At 39.6% G+C, this 19018-nt stretch overlaps 1 protein-coding gene and 2 pseudogenes across 16 annotated transcripts in view; 1 reads left to right on the forward strand and 2 right to left on the reverse strand.

Moving 5' to 3' along the window:
- TMEM116 (transmembrane protein 116) overlaps positions 1 to 19018 on the reverse strand; it is a 128859-nt gene that overhangs the window by 97393 nt on the left and 12448 nt on the right. For 4 of the 16 annotated variants that reach the window (XR_013401418.1, XR_013401416.1, XM_028829916.2 and 1 more), the window contains exons 1-4: positions 18104 to 18240; positions 17411 to 17457; positions 15628 to 15691; positions 3857 to 3988 (exon numbers count right to left, since the gene is read on the reverse strand). Coding sequence is in view for 6 of the 16 variants with exons in the window: in XM_028829916.2 (XP_028685749.1) it covers positions 3857 to 3988; positions 15628 to 15691; positions 17411 to 17457; positions 18104 to 18151 (291 nt within the window). In the remaining 10 variants the exon portion in view is untranslated. Of the gene's footprint in view, positions 1 to 190; positions 318 to 3856; positions 3989 to 15627; positions 15692 to 17410; positions 17458 to 17758; positions 18241 to 19018 lie in introns of those variants that run through there. The other 12 variants (XM_028829917.2, XM_077955224.1, XM_028829914.2 and 9 more) reach the window with 10 other exon arrangements.
- LOC107001021 (solute carrier family 25 member 3 pseudogene) lies at positions 5385 to 6197 on the forward strand (annotated as a pseudogene).
- On the reverse strand, positions 12419 to 12945 carry LOC144333072 (immediate early response 3-interacting protein 1 pseudogene; annotated as a pseudogene).

A 19018-nucleotide genomic window follows, 5' to 3' on the forward strand; every position in this document is an offset into this window, starting at 1 on the left:
AAAGCAAACAATCTGATTAAAAAATGGGGAAGGGGCTGGGCATGGTGGCTCACACCTGTAATCCCAGCACTTTGAGAGGCCAAGGCAGGCAGATTGCTTGAAGTCAGGAGTTGAAGACCAGCCTGGCCAACATGGTGAAACCTCATCTCTACGAAAACTACAAAGATTAGCCAGGTGTGGTGGCGCATACCTGTAATCCCAGCTACTCAGGAGTCTGAGGCAGGAGAATCACTAGAACCCAGGAGGCGGAGGTTGCAGTGAGCCAAGATAGCGCCACTGCACTCCAGCCTGGGTAAGAAAGCGAGACTTTGTGCCCCCTAAAAAAAAAAAAAAAAGGGAAAGGACTTGAAGAGACATTTCTTCAGAAGATATATAAATGGCCAATAAGCACATGAAAAGTTATCCAACATTACTAATGATTAGAGAAATGCAAATCAAAACCACAATGAGATACCACTTTGTACCCATTAGGATGGCTATTACTTAAAAAACAAAAAAAACAGCAACAAATGTTGGCACGAATGTGGAAACCAGGGCACTGTGCACTGCTGTTATGGAAAATATGGTGTTTCCTCAAAAAATCAAACACAGAATTTCCTTCTGATCCAGTAATTCTACTCCTGAGTATATGTACAAAAGAACTGAAAGTAGGGGCTCAAACGTATTTGTACATCAATATTCATAGCAGCATTATTCACAACATCTAAAAGGTGGAAGTAACCCAAGTGTCCATTGACAGATAAACAGATAAACCAAATGTGGTCTATCCATACAATGGAATATTACTCAGCCTTAAAAACAGAGGAAATTCTGACACATGCTACAACAAGATAAACCTTAAAGACATGCTAAATGAAATAAGTCAGATGCAAAAGGACAAACATTATGTGATTCCAGATTGAGACCATCCTGGCTAACACGGTGAAACCCCATCTCTAGTAAAATACAAAAAAAAAAATTAGCCGGGCATGGTGGCATACGCCTGTAGTCCCAGCTGCTCGGGAGGCTGAGGCAGGAGAATCGCTTGAACCTGGGAGGCAGAGGTTGCAGTGAGCCGAGATTATGCCATTGCACTTCAGCCCAGGCAATAGTGTGAGACTCTGTCTCAAAAACAAAACCAAAACCAAAACAAACAAACAAACAAACTAGTGTGTGTAAGCCCTCTCCAGCTCATCCCTGATTACAAGTAAGAATCCTAGGAAAAATATAAAAAACAACCACTTGAAGACACTGAAAAGTAAACAAAAACAGGTAGATTGTGGAAAGGAGTCAAACTTGGAGAAGTAAACCGAACAGAAGAAGTGAGTTTCCCAAACTTTTTCCTCTCTTTTCTCTTAGTTTTGCTCAAGCATGTACCTCAGTCATGATAGTGCTCAATGAAGGCACCTCCAACTCTAACAGAAATCTATCTTAAGGAAACAGAGATCAGAAAAGGGCCCCCTTTGGGCAGGAAAGTATGGAGGGAATCCTAGAAGAAAGGCAGTCAGGAAAAGGGATGCTTTAATTCTGTGTATTAATCCAAACAAGTCTCAGCCTAACCTGTCTACTATGCATGTGCATGACAGTCTCAAACCAACACAGCCAAGGCTTATAGAACTAAACTGAGATTTGAACCATTGTCCACAGATGATGAGACCAAATTTACATTCTAAACCTAATCAGGTTGCCTGCTAAAATAAAAGTATTAACAATCTCTAGAGAGTTACAAAAGGACCCAGATTGTATGCAACATAGTATTCATGACATCTAAGATGCAATCCTAAATTACCTGACATACAAAGAATAGGAAAACGTGACCCATTCTCATGGGAAAAGATAATCAACAGATACCAACCTAGAAATGAACCAGACATTGGAAATATCCAACAAATATTTTTAAAAGCAGCTATTATACTACATAGCTGAACAAGGTAAAGGAAAACATATCTGAAATGATTTGGAGGGTGATGGAAACAGGAATGTTTGTTATCTTGATTGTGGTGATGATTTCACAGGGGAATAGATATGTAAAAGCTGATTAAATTATACACTATAAATACATATAGTTTACTATAGATATAGCTCAATAAAGTTGTAAAAAAAAACAAAGTAACAGGCCGGGTGCAGTGGCTCATGCCTATAATCCCAGCACTTTGGGGGGCCAAGACGGGTAGATCACGAGGTCAGGAGATTGAGAACATTCCGGTTAACATGGTGAAACCCCATCTCTACTAAAAATACAAAAAATTAGCTGGGCATGGTGGCAGGCACCTGTAGTCCCAGCTACTTGGGAGGCTGAGGCAGGAGAACGGTGTGAACCTGGGAGGTGGAGCTTGCAATGAGCCGAGATGGTGCCACTGCACTCCAGCCTAGATGACAGAGCGAGACTCCATCTCAAAAAAAAAAAAAAAGAAAGTAACATTAACCACATCCGTACCAAGCACAAAGTAAATATTATTAATGAACATTTTACAGATTAGGAGACTGAAGTTCAGAAAGATTAGGTACTGGCCAAACATTACAAAGTTAATCAGGTCCAGGATTCTAATACAGACTTTTCTGATCAAAGACTATAATTATCTCAGTAAACAATACAGTCTTAATTCTATTTAACTCCTGAGGTTATTAGCGGGACTGAGCAAAGTATGACTCTAAAACTTTTTAAACTCATATGAGATTGGTAATATATTAGTGCACAGATTTTATACCACCAATTATATATCATTAATTTCTTACTAAATTGAAAGAAATTACCCCTCTAGTAACAAATTCCAAAGGAAATATCTAGCAGTGAGCATAGGCTGCATTTTAACCTTTACTTTTTTCACACCACGTCTCAGAAATATAGAAGCAGTATTATATACTGATGGCACTATGTGAATTAATGCATTGGTAAAATTCATGAAAGATATACAATCCATATATGATTATCTGTAGTATTTTCAAAATCCAATGTTCATTTTATTCTTGTAACACAAAACCATCCAATCATTTCAAATGATGTTATAGAAAAGTATTTCATTACCTGGAAATATGGTCACAATATGTTGAGTAATAAAAACAGGTTATAAAAAAGTATTCATTGGCTGGGGACGGAGGCTCACACCTGTAATCCCAGCACTTTGGGAGGCTGAGGCTGGCAGATCATGAGGTCAAGAGATCAAGACCATCCTGGCCAACATGGTGAAACCCAGTCTCTACTGAAAGTACAAAAATTAGCTGGGCCTGGTGGTGCACGCCTGTAGTCTCAGCTACTCGGGAGGCTGAGGCAGGAGAATCACTTGAACCTAGGAGGCGGAGCTTGCAGTGAGCCGAGATTGTGCCATTGTACTCCAGCCTGGTGACAGACCGAGTCTCAGTCTCAAAAAACAAAAAAAATAATCCCAGCACTTTGGGAGGCCGAGGCGGGAGCATCACGAGGTCAGGAAATAGAGACCATCCTGGCAAACACGGTGAAACCCCGTTTCTATTAAAAATACAAAAAATTAGCCGGGCGTAGTGGCAGGCGCCTGTAGTCCCAGCTACTTGGGAGGCTGAGGCAGGAGAATGGCATGAACCCGGGAGGCAGAGCTTGCAGTGAGCTGAGATCATGTCACTGCACTCCAGCCTGGGAGAGAGAGCGAGACTCCGTCTCAAAACAAACAAACAAAAATTAAAGAGTAAAGATAATATTATTTATCTTTTTGCTTCTCTGAATTTTCAAAATTTTCTATAATAAATAAATAGTGTTTTTGTATGAAAAAAGATAGAAGCTATTGTTTCAAAATGTAACAATAAATAAATGGGTCTCCACTTCCCAAGGTGAATCATCTTTGTTTCTATTTAGATCTGAGTGTGCCTTTCTTGCAAGGTGCAGTGACAGTCTTGTAGCACTTACCTGTCCAACTGCTTGTAGGTTATAGCAGATGATGTCCTTATTTGCTACTGAAGCTCCATAGAGAAGTGTCTCTGTGAGCCAGCAAAGTCCCAGGAGCAGGTCACAGAAGCTCAGATAAAAAAGTGGTCTTATCTGTCAAAGTAATAAAATCCTCATTTCATACATGATGTAGCTAGGAGAATGTTAACAATGTAACAATTCTTACATTTTATCTTTCTAGTAGGAAACTGGCATCATTTTTCTGGGGCCTCTGCCATTGGCTGATTGTGGGGAATGCAAATGAAGACTACAGATAGGAAGGAATCTATAACATAACTACAGTTATCCCAACTGTTCTGGAATCAGAGTACTCATGGATAGATTAGTACTGAAACTTCTTACTCATAGGGACACTCCTTTCTTAGGTATAGGGTTAAAAAAAGAGTGGAAAGATGAGAAATTTTGCAGTGGACATGTACCACAAGGAGACAATTGAGAGTGCTTTAGTGGCACAGGCAACATCTTCTACTTTTTTTTTTTTTTTTTGAGACAGAGTTTTGCTCTGTCACCCAGGCTAGAGTGCAGTGGCACAATCTCAGCTCACTGCAAGCTCCGCCTCCCAGGTTCACACCATTCTCCTGCCTCAGCCTCCCAAGTAGCTGGGACTATAGGTGCCTGCCACCGCGCCCGGCTAATTTTTTGTATTTTTAGTAGAGACGGGGCTCCATCATGTTAGCCAGGATGGTCTCGATCTCCTGACCTCATGATCCACCCGCCTCGGTCTCCCAAAGTGCTGGGATTACAGGTGTGAGCCACTGTGCCCAGTGGCAACATCTTCTAAATATAAAAAATGAGGTAATCTGCTAAGTGTTTAGGGATGTGGCTGAAGACTTAAAGAAAATGAAAACATGTTTACAGTAATAAAAAGTCAGGGTAAAAAGTCAGTAATAGTGAAAAATGTCAGAATGAACTGTACATGTTGCCTTTCAATTTCTGACCACACTAGTGAAATCTGTCTTCTTATCCTTCTCCTTTTGGCATCCCCATTCCCACTTATCTAAAAATAGTTTTGGTCCTTCTATGGAGAAAATTATAACATTTATTGAGGGACTCCTAAAGGAGGTCTAAAGTGAAGAAATATGTCATATGCTTATAGATTGTAAGATGCAATACTATAAAAATTTCAATTCTGCCTAAATCGTTCTATAGATTAAATGCAATCTCAATGAAAGCTCAACCTACTTTCCTGTGGAACTTGACAAGCTGACCCTAAATCTGATGTAGAAATACAAAATATCACCCTGTGAGCCGCAATCCAAGGGAGTAACGGTTGGGTGTTTGCCATCTTAGGGAGAAGCTCTCATCCATGGCACACCTGGCATGGGCAAACCCCTTTAATGCACCACACCTGCAGCTTGTGGACAATGGCCTCACGGACCTCCACAGCAGCCCCACAGGACCCACAGGCCCCCCTCACTGCTCTCTTAACCTGGCAGCTGCTGCCTTATAAAAGTACAGTTGTGAATTTGACTCCAGGAAGTATTATGCACTGTGTGGTTCTCGTGGGGTCTTAGGTTGTGGTCTGACACACACTGTGGTCATTCCCCTAGGTTTAGTGAAATGCTGTATGCAGGTGGATCCCCAAAAGTACAAGGGAATATTTAATGGATTCTCAGTTACACTTAAGGAGGATGGTGTTCATTGTTTGGCTAAAGGACGGGCTCTAACTTTCATTGGTCACTCCATGCAGGGGCTCTGCAAGTTTGGCTTTTATGAAGTCTTTAAAGTCTTGTATAGCAACATACTCCCAGAGCATGTTATCTCTGGTGCACATCACTATACTTGGCTGCCTCTGCCAGTGCTGAATTATTTGCTGTAACTGCCCTATGGAAGCTGGTAAGGTTCAAATTCAAACCCAATCAGGTTAGACCAAGACTTTGAGGGATGCAGCTCCCAAGATGTATAAGGAAGAAGGCCTAAAAACATTCTACAGAGGGGTTGCTCCTCTCTGGATGAGACAGATAGCATATGCCATGATAAGTTTGCCTGCTTTTAAGGTACTGTTGAAGCATTGTACAAGTTTGTGGTTCAGAAGCCCTGTAGTGAATGTTCAAAGGCAGAGGAGCTGGTTGTAACATTTGTAGCAGGTTACATACCTGGAGTGTTTTGTGCAATTGTTTCTCACCCTGATGATTCTGTGGTATTTGTGTTAAATAAAGAAAAAGGTAGCAGTGCTTCTCAAGTTCTCCAGAGACTTGGATTTAAAGGTGTATGGAAGGGACTGTTTGCCTGTATCATTATGACTGGTACTCTGACTGCACTACAGTAGTTTATCTATGATTCTAGATGCCAGAATCTCTGAAGAAGAGGCTTGGGTTAACTCAGCAGATAGATCAAAGCAAATGTGGGCTGAATCTGCCTGTTGATCAGTGTTGAAGAAAGTACAAAAGGAACTTTCATATATTTGACAGTGTAGGAAATTGTCTATTCCTGATATTATTACTATAGTACTCTTGCTTAAGTCAAGAATTTCAAATTTACCATTGAAATAAACCCAATTCTTCAGGGAAAAAAAATACAAAATATTAAGATAACCAAGACACTCTTGAAAAAAAAAAGGAGAACTTGCCCCACCTCATCTTAAGACTTATTGCGGGATCTGGCCAGCAGCCTGCAATGCAACGGGGCTCTTTCTTTGTTCCCAGACGGATCGGCAGGTTGAGAAATAAAAGACAGACACGAAATAGTGAAAGCTGGGTCCAGGGGGGTCACCACCTTCTGGTCCTACGATGCCGCCAATGCACTGGATATATCAGCATTTATTATTAAGTTTAGTGAGGGCGGGGGCAGGTTAGTGAGGGATTTAGGGTCGTTTATGAGGTGAGATGATCACATGGAGATGAAATAATTCTTTAACATAACATCGGTATGCAGAGGTGCAGTATACAGAGATAAGAATTTAAATATAGTGTGTGCGTCAGCAATTTCTAACAGAGCCTTGAAACAGAAACACAGTCTATCCATAACCTATGTTTAGTAAGATACTAATCAGCAATAATAACTGCAGCAAAAGCTGGTTGCAAACAATCAATAGAAACAGGACGTGAAACAACCAGTTAGACCACAAATTCTCAGAAAGGAGTATGCCTTAACCCTAAAGAGACCTAGAAGAGCTGTGGCAAGATAAAGGCATTTATAACCCTATCTTCTCCATATGAAACAGGTGCCCCTCATGTGTCCATTTATAGGCTCTCCACAAGAGAGCCTATAATGGAATGGTCTCATTCCATTCCCAGAGCTATGAACATCTGCTTTTCTGGGATAGGAATCTTGGTGATGTGAAACCTCCCTGACTGCACATCCGTTTATAGGCTCTCTGCAGGGGGAAGCACATCACGTGCTGTTGGCTCATTTTGGCAGTCCAACCTGACATTGTCTTTACACAGTCCTGCATGCAATTTTGTACTCACAATAATCAGGAGCATTTAATCTTTTATTCCGTAGCAATAGTTTCAGGGGGTCTCCCTACAAAGACTAACATAGACCTAGAGAGAAGATACTGTGGTACTAGTACAGGGATGGACAAATAGGTGAATAGAATGAAAATATCCCAAATTAAGCCCAGCAATATATATATCTCTCTCTGATGTATGATACAAGTGACTTTTTCAATCAGTGGAAAAGGGACAGTCTTTTCAAAATATGAAGCTAGAACAATTGGGTATCCATACAGGGAAAAAAAAATGAAATTAGGCCCCTACTTTGTATCACACTACACTCAAAAAATCAGTTCTAGGACGGGCACGGTGGCTCATGTCTGTAATCCCTGTACTTTGGGAGGTGGGCAGATCACCTGAGGTCAGCAGTTCAAAACCAGCCTGGCCAACGTGGCGAAACCCCATCTCTACTAAAAATACAAAAATTAGCTGGGCATGGTGGTGGGCGTCTGTAATCCCACACTCAGGAGGCTGAGGCAGGAGAATCATTTGAACCCAGGAGGCGGAGGCTGCAGTGAGCCGAGATCGCGCCACTGCACTCCAGCCTGAGCGACAGAGTGAGACTCCATCTAATCAGTTCTAGGCCAGGCTCAGTGGATTATGACTACAATCCTAACACTTTGGGAGGCCAAGGCAGGAGACCTGCTTGAGCCCAGGAGTTCAAGACCAGACTGGGCAACATGGTGGATTCCATCTCTACAAATAATATAAAACACAAAAAAATTAGCTGGTCACGGTGACATACACTTGTGGTCCCAGCTACTTGGGAGTCTGAGGCAGGAGGATCACTTGAGACCAGAAGGTCGAGGTTGCAGTGAGCCATTAATGCATCACTGCACTTCAGCCAGGGCAACAGAACAAGACCCTGTCTCAAAAAAAAAAAAAAAAAAAATCCATTCCAAGTGGTTTAAAGACCAAAATGTGAAAGGGCAAAAACAATAAATCTTTTTTTTACATTCTATGTCATTTTATTCCGTAGCAATAGTTTCAGGGGGTCTCCTATGTTAGTAAAAAGACTAACATAGACCTAGAAAGAAGTGCAAGCAAACCTCACCTCGTTTTGCCCTCCTTTGCCCTGCCAAAGACTTTTGATATGTTTTAACATCTCCCTATACATAGGGTCCCTTTCCTTTCCTTTTCCTCTTTCCCCCTTTCCCTTTCCTGGGAGTCCAAATGGCCATAAACATATGAAAATATGCCCTACCTTATTAGTAATAAAGGAAATGAAAAATTAAAACTACAATAAGAAAATAATTATACACCCATGGCAAAAATTTTAAGTCTGATAACAGCGAGTATTAATGGGAACAAAAAGCAACAGGACCCTTTATACACTGCTGGCACAACCAGCTGGAAAAGAGTTTGGCATTAATTTAGGGGCAGTGGAAATCCTATGACAATTCTGATATTGGGCAAATACACTAGATAAACTTGTTCATCTGTGCACCAGAAAACATGTACAAGAATGCTTATAGCAGCATAATGTACAAGAATGCTTATACAAGAATGCTTATGTACAAGAAAACATGTACAAGAATGCTTATAGCAGCATAAGCAGGTAAATAAATTCTAGTATATTCATACTACAGAATACCAAACATCAATGAAAATGAAATGACCTCGTGCTCTATACAACGTGGATACATCTCACAAATAATATTGAGGGATAAAAGCAACTCACAAAACAATACATACAAAAATACATATAGCATTATTCCATTTATATCGAGTTCAAAAATGAGCAAAACTAAATTGTTTAAACATACATACATTTCTGGTAAACTGTACATAAGAGTAAAAAAATGCTTACCACAAAAATCTGGATACTGATTATCTCTAAAGGTGAGAGGGAGAGCTGTGATTGGGAAGAACCTCAACAGGTATATGTCTGGAGGTACAGGTAATGTTCCATTTCTTGTCACTAGTGTTTGTTTATAATCATTCTTTAAACAGTACATATATGTTTCATGCATTCTAGTTCATGTCTGATATATCTCACAATAAAAAAATACATTTACAAATTTTAAAGTCCTGGCCAAGCATTGTGGCTCAAGCCTATAATCCCAGCACTTTGTGAGGCTGAGGCGGGAAGACTGAATGAAGCCAGGAGTTCCAGGCCAGCCTTGGCAACATAAACGAGACCCCTGTCTCTACAAAATTAAAAATTAAAAAAATTAGCTGGCTATGGTGGCATGCACCTGTAGTCCCAGCTATTCAGGAAGCTGAGGTGGCAGGATCACTTAGGTCTAGCAGTTTGAGGCTACAGTAGGCTATGTACTATGGCCTGAGTGACATTGCAAAATCCTGTTATTTAAAAAAAAAAAAAAAAAAAAACAGATATTACCTAATACGAGAACTAATCTCCCTATATATACAAAAGAGAATTTCTCATCTCTTTCTCCCAAGCCCACCTGTACAAGAGGATTTTTCTCATATATTTCTCCCAAACCAGAAAAAGAGGTAAGATGCTAATTAATATCTTGTTAATAGGGTTAGACGGTCACGTTGCCTTGGCTAACAGAAACATAAACAAGTGAACTAATACGTAATAAAACATTTAAAAGTATAAAGTATTTAATAAATATCAGCTATTATGTTAACCACATATGGCCTTTTCTCTGGGTAAGCTTGCTAAAATTCCAGCTGGATGGCACAGTCACAGATTCTACCTATCACAAGTTTATAACTGTTAAGAGATTAAAAAAACTAAGACTAAATATGAAATGGTGAAGTCAAGACATATATAGAGACAAATCTCTAAATTTAAAATGTTTTATTTGGGAAGCAAGAATTGTGTTTCAGGGCATACACACAGACTGGGTGGTCTTGGACATGTCTGAAGAACAAAGAGATGACTGAGTTTTATTAGAAAGGGAAATAGTACATGTTATTTTGAAAGCAACCTCACTGGCACCAGAGAAAGTTTTGGGAGTTGGCAAACTCTGATTAGTGAGTGACCATGGTATGTAAAACTGGTCCTAAGAGTCAGGCAAGTCATTTCAGCAACTACAAGGTCAAACTGGTCTCAGGGTTATATTGGGCCATTTCAGTAGCTGGGCTTGTGAAAATATTAATTATTGGAGCAGGTACTGTGTGCTCTGAGAGCTTGTTCCCCCTGGCTTCTCGACTCTGATTTAGTTGGGTATGACAAGAATGATCCAATATATATATAATCAACTTTCACATAAATAATCCCTGGAGAAGAAAAGTGGCCATGCAGCTTTTGTGAGCAAGAACATAATTCTGATCATTAATTCAAGAAATAGCCCTATGAGGCTGGGCGCAGTGGCTCATACCTGTAATCCCCAGCACTTTGGGAGGCTGAGGGGAGCAGATCACCTGAGGTCAGGAGTTCGAGACCAGCCTGACCAATATGGTGAAACCCTGTTTCTACTAAAAATACAAAAAAATTAGCCAGGCATGGTGGCACATGCCTGTAGTCCCAGCTACTCAGGAGGCTGAGGCAGGAGAATCACTTGAACCTGGGAGATGGAGGTTGCAGTGAGCCGAGATTGTGCCACTGCACTCCAGCCTGGGCTACAGAGCAAGACTCCATCTCAAAAAAAAAGTTATATATATACACACACACACACGTGTGTGTATGTGTGCATATAATACACACACACGTGTATGTGTGTATATAATATATACACACATATACACACATACACACACGTGTGTATGTGTGTGTATATATATGTGTATATGTGTGTATATTATATATACACATATGTGTGTGTATATTATATATACACATATATGTGTATATGTGTGTATATTATATATACACATATATGTGTATATGTGTGTATATTATATATACACATATATGTGTATATGTGTGTATATTATATATACACATATATGTGTATATGTGTGTATATTATATATACACATATATGTGTATATGTGTGTATATTATATATACACATATATGTGTATATGTGTGTATATTATATATACACATATATGTGTATATGTGTGTATATTATATATACACATATATGTGTATATGTGTGTATATTATATATACACATATATGTGTATATGTGTGTATATTATATATACATATATGTGTATATGTGTGTATATTATATATACACATATATATAGCAACTAATAATTTTCACAAAAACCATTTATATTGTTTCAACCTTTCTGCTTAAAACTGTACTATGAGATGAGCAAACAATCCCACAAGATGATTTGAGACATAAAAAAATAAACAAAAGACAACCTATCCAGCATGAATATCCTATTGACAAACACAATGAAGAATTAAAAATCACAACCCACAGTGTGCCACTTTACCAAGAAATGGAACTGGAATGATTTTGGTAGAGGTAAATGCTTCACAACAGTCTTCTTGTGTAGTACAGTTTAATTGTGGTTGTTTAGAACTGCTCTTGCAGGCTAATATTTATGCTGTTTTTTTTAAGTCATCATTGTAAAAACGGTAGACCTTTGTAGATTTTTCTAACAATGAAAATATGTAGATACTGGTCTGGTCTCATCATTTAGGCCAATTAATAAAATAATAAATGCATCAAAAAAGTAAAACAAAATCATCATGTGACTAACACAATTCTCCTTGATAAATCAGAGAGTATTAATCCTCAATAGTGTCTATAAATTTGAATTATTCATAGCTGAAACAATATACAAACAACATAATTAATCAAGCGGTTCAAAAGAAAATTACTCAAATTACCTATTTATCATTTTACATGTGGCAATTACTTTTTAAAAATCCTTTAAATTTTATCTAGGGATAAGCACTCACATCGTGGCTAAGTCCCAAAGAACTTCAAAACATTTTTTAAAAATTCATCCCTGAGAAATGAGAGATAGAAAAATATCTTTAAAAACAGAAACAACAGACTTATGTGTTCTTTTAACAATCTCAGCACAGAGTGAGCTACTATTAAGAGTGAGCAAATATTCCAGTCCTGGAGAGTTATTGCCTCTCATGATCTGATTTTTTTTTCTTTCTTTTTTTTTTTTTTTTTTGAAATAGGGTCTCACTTTGTCACCCAGGTTGCAGTGCAGTGGCCCGATCTCGGCTTACTGCAGTCTGTCTTACTGCAGTCTTTCTTTCTTTCTTACTTACTTACTGAGCCTTCCAGGCTCAAGTGATCCTTGTGTCTCAGCCTTTATTCCAATAATGACCTAAATAATAACTTCTGCTAGCATCTCTTCTGAGTCTCTATTTCCTCCACGGATATTCATCCAAATAATAAAAGTAACACAGTTGCAATTGAGTTTACTATTATCAATGGCATTCTCATCACAGTTGTTACAGATTGAATATGGTTCATTAGCTGAGATTTAATTCCTGGCTCCTCCCCGAATCCACCAATTCTCTAGTCTATTATCCAGCCAATGTTCTTGAGGAATCTCTCCTTGTGCAGCATGGTGATGGCGCTGACACAGAGCAGGGCTGCCTGCAGCAGTGAGTACAAGGTAAAGGTCACGACCATCCAAGCTCCCCTGAGGTCCAACTGATTCTTCTCTGTTGCCACAAGGGACTTGTCACCACCATGGCTGGTGCTTTCCTCTCTATTTGTCTTTAATTTAAACCACGGGCAGAATAAACCAAGAGCTCTCCCTACTCAAGAGCATCTCTATTTTGTTTTAATTATAAATAATAAGAAAAAAAAGTCACTTCCTAAGCCAAATTAGACCTCAACACCTTATATCTTTATACAGTCCCAACCGACTGTTATGCCAGAAAGTCACCTCGGACAGTAGTTTCCAAACAAGAACAATTTCGCCCCGATCCCACCCTCACAGGGACATTCAGCAATTTTTTTCTTTTTAAGAGATAGGGTCCTGCTCTGTCACCCAGGCTGGAGTGCAGTGATATGATCATAGCTCATTGCAGCCTTGAACTCCTGTGCTCAAGCAATCCTCCCACCTCGGCCTCCTGGGTAGCTAGAACTATAGGCACCTGCCACTACACCTGGACCATCTGGTGTTGTTTGAAGAAATTTTTCGTTGTCACAACTGAAGAACAGAGGGTTTACTACTAGTATCTAGCTGATAAAGGCTGCCAAACGTCCTATGTACAGGACTACAAATAATTATCTAGCCCCAAACCTCAATAAAGCTGAGGTTGAGAAACCCTGCTTTCAGAGATAAAACTTAGCTCTCTCTATTGTGTAACTCATACTTTATTAACTTAATCACATCTGAACTCAAATTCCAGTAAAGGAAATAAACATTAGGAAAATCTGAATCAGAAGATGTTTGACTTAAAATTACTTTAGCAGGCAATGACAATACAGTATCAAGACTTTTACTTTCCAGTTTGACTTACATAGTCACAATCTACCTCTGAAACTTCAAAATCCATTTTTATTGGACATTATATTTTGGTGGTTTAAAAGTGTGTGGGGGAGAGGCTCTGGAATAAGACAAGGCTGCATTCAAATTCCAGCTCCAACACTTACTAGCTGTAAGAACTTAGGAAAGTCCCCTAACCTTACCAGGATTTAGTTTCCTTGTCTACAATATCATCTATTGTAGACTACTAATAATATCCATCTCAAAGTTTTTTAAGGATTAAATGAAAAATACATTGAAAGCACTGAGCAAATGTATCTAGAATATAATAAATACTAATTTTTTTTTTTAATTTGGAGAGCAATTAGTTAAGAGTATGGACTTTTAAAAATCCTTGCTCTTGGCCAGGGTCACACCTGTAATCCCAGCATTTTGGGAGGCCCAGGCAGGTGGATCAGGAGGTCAGGAGTTCAAGATCAATCAGGCCAAGATGGCGAAACCCTGGCTGAGGCAGGAGAATTGCTTGAATCCAGGAGGCGAAGGTTGCAGTGAGCCGAGATTGCACCACTGCACTCCAGCCTGGACAACAAGAGTGAAACTCTGTCTCAAAAAAAAAAAAAAAAATTAGTTGGACACAGTGGCAGTCACCTGTAATTCCAGCTACTCAGGAGGTTGAGGCAGAAGAATCACTTGAAACTGGGCAGCAGAGGTTGTAGTGAGCCAAGATCGTGCCACTGCACTCCAGCCTGGGTGACAGGGTGAGACTCCGTCTCAAGAAGAAAGAAAAAAAAAAAAAAAAAAAAAAAACCCTGCTCTTCTACTTACTGTGTAACTTGAACAAATTATTTCCTGACCTTGAACCACAATTTCCTCTTTTGTGAAATGGGCCTAATACTATCCCTCTTATAGATTGATGAGGACCAATGAGATAAAGTATGTAAAGCACTCAGCATAGTTGGAAAATAGTAAGCGTTTAACATACAGAAGTTATTTTTATTATTAAAGTGGGCCCAATAAAACCCAATGGCATTTCCCACATATAAAAAGCTCTCCCATACACGTCCTGACCTATGCTTTGCCTAATTTTGTGCTATTTGGTCTGGTTAGAAAATAGCTGTTATATTTCTCTTAAAATCTGTTTACTAAGCTAGAAAATACATCACTCTCCCTAGTACTCTGTTAATCAGGAAGGTTTTTAATTTGATCTTTTTGGTATGAATAGTTTAAGATGTATTTTTACTCTGTTTTCACCATAAAATTGCAATTGCCTAGAAGGCCAGAGAAGCAAAATAAGTATGTTTCATATACTAAAGTTTTTAAACTATCTCCTAGTCCCAGTAGCAATTTTACTAAAGTATCAAAATCCGAGAACTCACCTCTAGGCAGGCTCCTGCTATGCTTAGAGTGAATATTGGTCAGACAACATTCTGTTTCCTTAGCCTTAGCAATTAACACATACCAAAGAAATCCACATTTAATAGTTAATCTCGGGGCCGGGTGTGGTGGCTCACGCCTGTAATCCCAGTACTTTGGGAGGCCGAGGTGGGCGGATCACAAGGTCAGGAGATCTAGACCATCCTGGCTAACATGGTGAAACCCCATCTCTACTAAAAATACAGAAAATCAGCCAGGCATGGTGGCAGGCGCCTGTAGTCCCAGCTACTCAGGAGGCTGAGGCAGGAGAATGGCATGAACCTGGGAGGTGGAGCTTGCAGTGAGCCGAGATTGCGCCACTGCACTCCAACCTGGGTGACAGAGCAAGACTCCGTCTCAAAAAAAAAAAAAAAAAAAAAAATGTTAATCTCTCAGAATTCGAAGTTATAGCTAAAATAATTACCTAGAAGAAAAGGGAGCTCTATTGACCAAGCCAAAAATATCTCATTGTATCATCATGACAAATTTAAAAGTAATTCATAGAATTATTTCACCATTTATAGGTAACATCTGTTATTTGTTTTGGAGACTAAGTCACTAAAAAGTTCAAATCCAACACAAAGAGAAATCACTCACCTCTGGAGATTTCTGTATATTCTGGAATACAGCATAGGCAATAAGTGAACTTGAACCTATAACACTGAGAGATTTAGAAGATGACTGATCATTAAAGCAGGACAATGGAGTGCCATGGTTTTTGTTATTAATTTTGGGATTTTTTTTTTTACAGTTTTATTGGCATGATTGATATAAAATAAACTGCATTAAAAAAAATTTTTAGACATGGGGTCTTGCTATGTCAGCCAGGATGGAGTGCAGTGGTGCCATTATAGCTCACGTAACCTTGAACTCCTGGGCCCCAGTGATCCTCCTGTCTCAGCCTCCTTAATAGCTAAGACTAGAGGTGTGCATCACCACAACTGGCTAATTATTTTATTTTTTGTAGAGGCAGGATCTTGCTATGTTGCCCAGGCTGGTCTCAAACTCCTGGCCTCATGGGATCTTCCCACTTTGGCCTCTCAAGCACTGAGATTGCAGGTGTGAGCCACCATGCCCAGCCCTGCACATATTTTTTTATTTTTATTTTTATTTTTAGAGACAGGGTCTCCTTCTGTCACCCAGGCTAGAGTACAGTGGTATAATCACAGCTCACTGCAGCCTCCAACTCCTGGGCTAAAGTGATCTTCCCACCTCAGTCTCCTGAGTAGCTGGAACTACGGGCATCTGCTACCATGCCCAGCTCATTTTAAAAAAAATTTTTGTAGAGACAGGGTCTCACTATGTTGCCCAGGCTGGTCTCAAACTCCTGGGCTCAGGTCATCCTCCTGCCTTGGCCTCCAAAAATGCTGGGATTACAGGCATGGGTCACCATATCCAGCCAATTTTTTTTTTTTTTTTTTTTTTGAGACGGAGTCTCACTCTGTCACCCAGGCTGGAGTGCAGTGGAGCGATCTCAGCTCACTGCAAGCTCCGCCTCCCAGGTTTGCGCCATTCTCCTGCCTCAGCCTCCCGAGTAGCTGGGACTACAGGCGCCCGCCACCTCGCCCGGCTAGTTTTTTGTATTTTTTAGTAGAGACGGGGTTTCACCATGTTAGCCAGGATGGTCTCGATCTTCTGACCTCGTGATCCGCCCGTCTCGGCCTCCCAAAGTGCTGGGATTACAGGCTTGAGCCACCGTGCCCGGCCCAGCCAATACTTTTAAACAAATATAGAATGCTTCACAAATTTGCATGTTTTCCTTATCCAGAGGCCATGTCAATCTTTTTTTTTTTTTTTTTTTTTAATTTGTTTTGAGATAGGGTCTTGCTCTGTCAACCAGGCTGGAGTGCAGTGGCACAATCACAGCTCCTCCTGAGTAGCTGGAACTACAGGCACATACCACCATGTCCAGCTATTTTTATGGTTTTTTGTTTTCTGTTTTGTTTTGTTTTTTGTAGGGACAGGGTTTCACCATGTTGCCCAGGATGGTCTCAAATTCCTGAGCTCAAGCGATCTGCCCACCTCAGTCTCCCAAAGTGTTGGGATTATAGGTGTGAGCTCAGCCCTGCCTATTTTCTCTGTGTCATTCCAATTTTTAGCATAGATACTGCTTAAGTAAGCACTTTGCTATTGATTTTGCAATTGATCCTGTTGACCAGGTTGTCCACTGTTGTTCAGATGTTATCCTTTAATCAGTTTTTTGTTGTTATTGTTGTTAATGTTGTCATTTTATTAGTAAGAAGATATCAACATGATAAAGAACATCATTTCTTTTTAACTAAAGAGTAAAAGCAAATCCCCGAGGGGGAAATGTGGAAAACTACAGAATTGACCAATTGTGCTTATACTAGTTTAGTTATATGAGATTAAATAAACATACCTCAGAGTAGCCATGACAAATTGTATCCACTGTATTGCAGGAAAAACCTAAATAAAACAAGGAAAAAAGAATAAAATTAAACCTTTTACATTGAATATTCAACCTAACTCTATGTTCATTATTAACTATCTATACAGAATAAATTTTCTTCAAAGCCTAATCTCAAAACGTACTACAAGCCTGAGAATGAGTCAAAGGCTGAACGGGCCCCGGGAAAGACAAGGTGCTCCTTTTTTCCTCTCTTATTTCTGTTTCTCTGGGAAATAGTATGATTTTTTTAAAAATAGAGATGTGGATTAAAAATGACTAAATGAAAAAAGCAAGCTAGCCAGGCACTGTGGCTCATACCTGTAATCCCGACACTTTGAGAGGCTGAGGTAAAAGGATCACTTGAGGCCAGAAGTTTAAGAAAAAAGAAACCTGGGTGAGAAAACTAATAAAAGGAAGAACAAAATGGAGAGGGGGTAGGAAAAATGTTGACAGAGAATACAGAGATGTGTGGAAAGAATAGGTAAGAGAAAAGACAAATACTAGAGTTCACTGATAGGAAGAAAGAGGAAAGAGAATAACAGTAAAACAGAGAAACTGAAGAAAAGTTAGTAGTATGGAGAGAGAGACTGTGAGTGAAAAATGCAGAACAGGAAAGAAGAAAGGGAGAACACAAAGGAAGACAGGGAGAGCTTCTGAGCTTACCAAGTCCCAACTGTCCTCCAGAATGCTAGCCTCTAGTGAAAAGGTCATAGGGACTTCAGTCCCAGCTACCCTTGAGCAGCCGATCCTTCCTAGTCAGGTTCTGAATCCTGAAGCAGTGAACAGGTGGCTCCACCCCTACCCCAGTTGGGCTCCTCCTATACCTAATCCTGCCCTGTACCTTGAGGGCAAGGAGAGAGGTACTGACAAGTGCAGGAGAAAGCCAAACAGAAAGAACGAAAACAGAAAGACCAGGTGACAGGAAAACAAAGTTGTAAGTGGCATTAGGAATTAAAAGGAGCAAGAGGCAGAGTAATAAAAAACAGACAGATACAGAAGGGGCAGGATTGAGAAAAAAAGAATGAGTCATAGTGAAAAGATAAATAGAGCTGCAATAGAGAAATGGAACTAAAAAAAGGGGTAGGGGGAGAAATAAATGGGATAGAAAGGAGGTCTCCCTAAAATTTGCCCTTGTTTAGAGACAGAAGCCTGTGATGGAAAAGAGAGATTGCATATTCACTCAATTAATAAAGTTTTAGTAATACTAGTGGAAAGCTGAGGTGGTTATTAATGTTTGTCATCAATTACATTATTCATTAATACACTGATGCTTAAATATCAACTTTGTGCAAAGCAGTGTGTTATGGAAGATATAGAGATAAATAAGATACAGACCCAGCCTTCTAACAGCTTATAATATAGTAGGAAAAATGGCCTGAATACCAAAAATTCAAATGATCTGTGCACAGCAAGAATATACCTACACAGAGTAGCATTCAAAGAGGATTTGGAAGAACTGATAAAATTTGGACAAAGACTGGAGGAAAAAAGAGAGCAGAAGGAAGACCATTCATCTGAGTAATTTATCTTTCATCTAGCTATAATTGCATATAGTCTACAAATCCTTATTGATAACAA

Source organism: Macaca mulatta, chromosome 11 (assembly GCF_049350105.2).
Source record: "Macaca mulatta isolate MMU2019108-1 chromosome 11, T2T-MMU8v2.0, whole genome shotgun sequence".
Taxonomy (NCBI): domain Eukaryota; kingdom Metazoa; phylum Chordata; class Mammalia; order Primates; family Cercopithecidae; genus Macaca; species Macaca mulatta.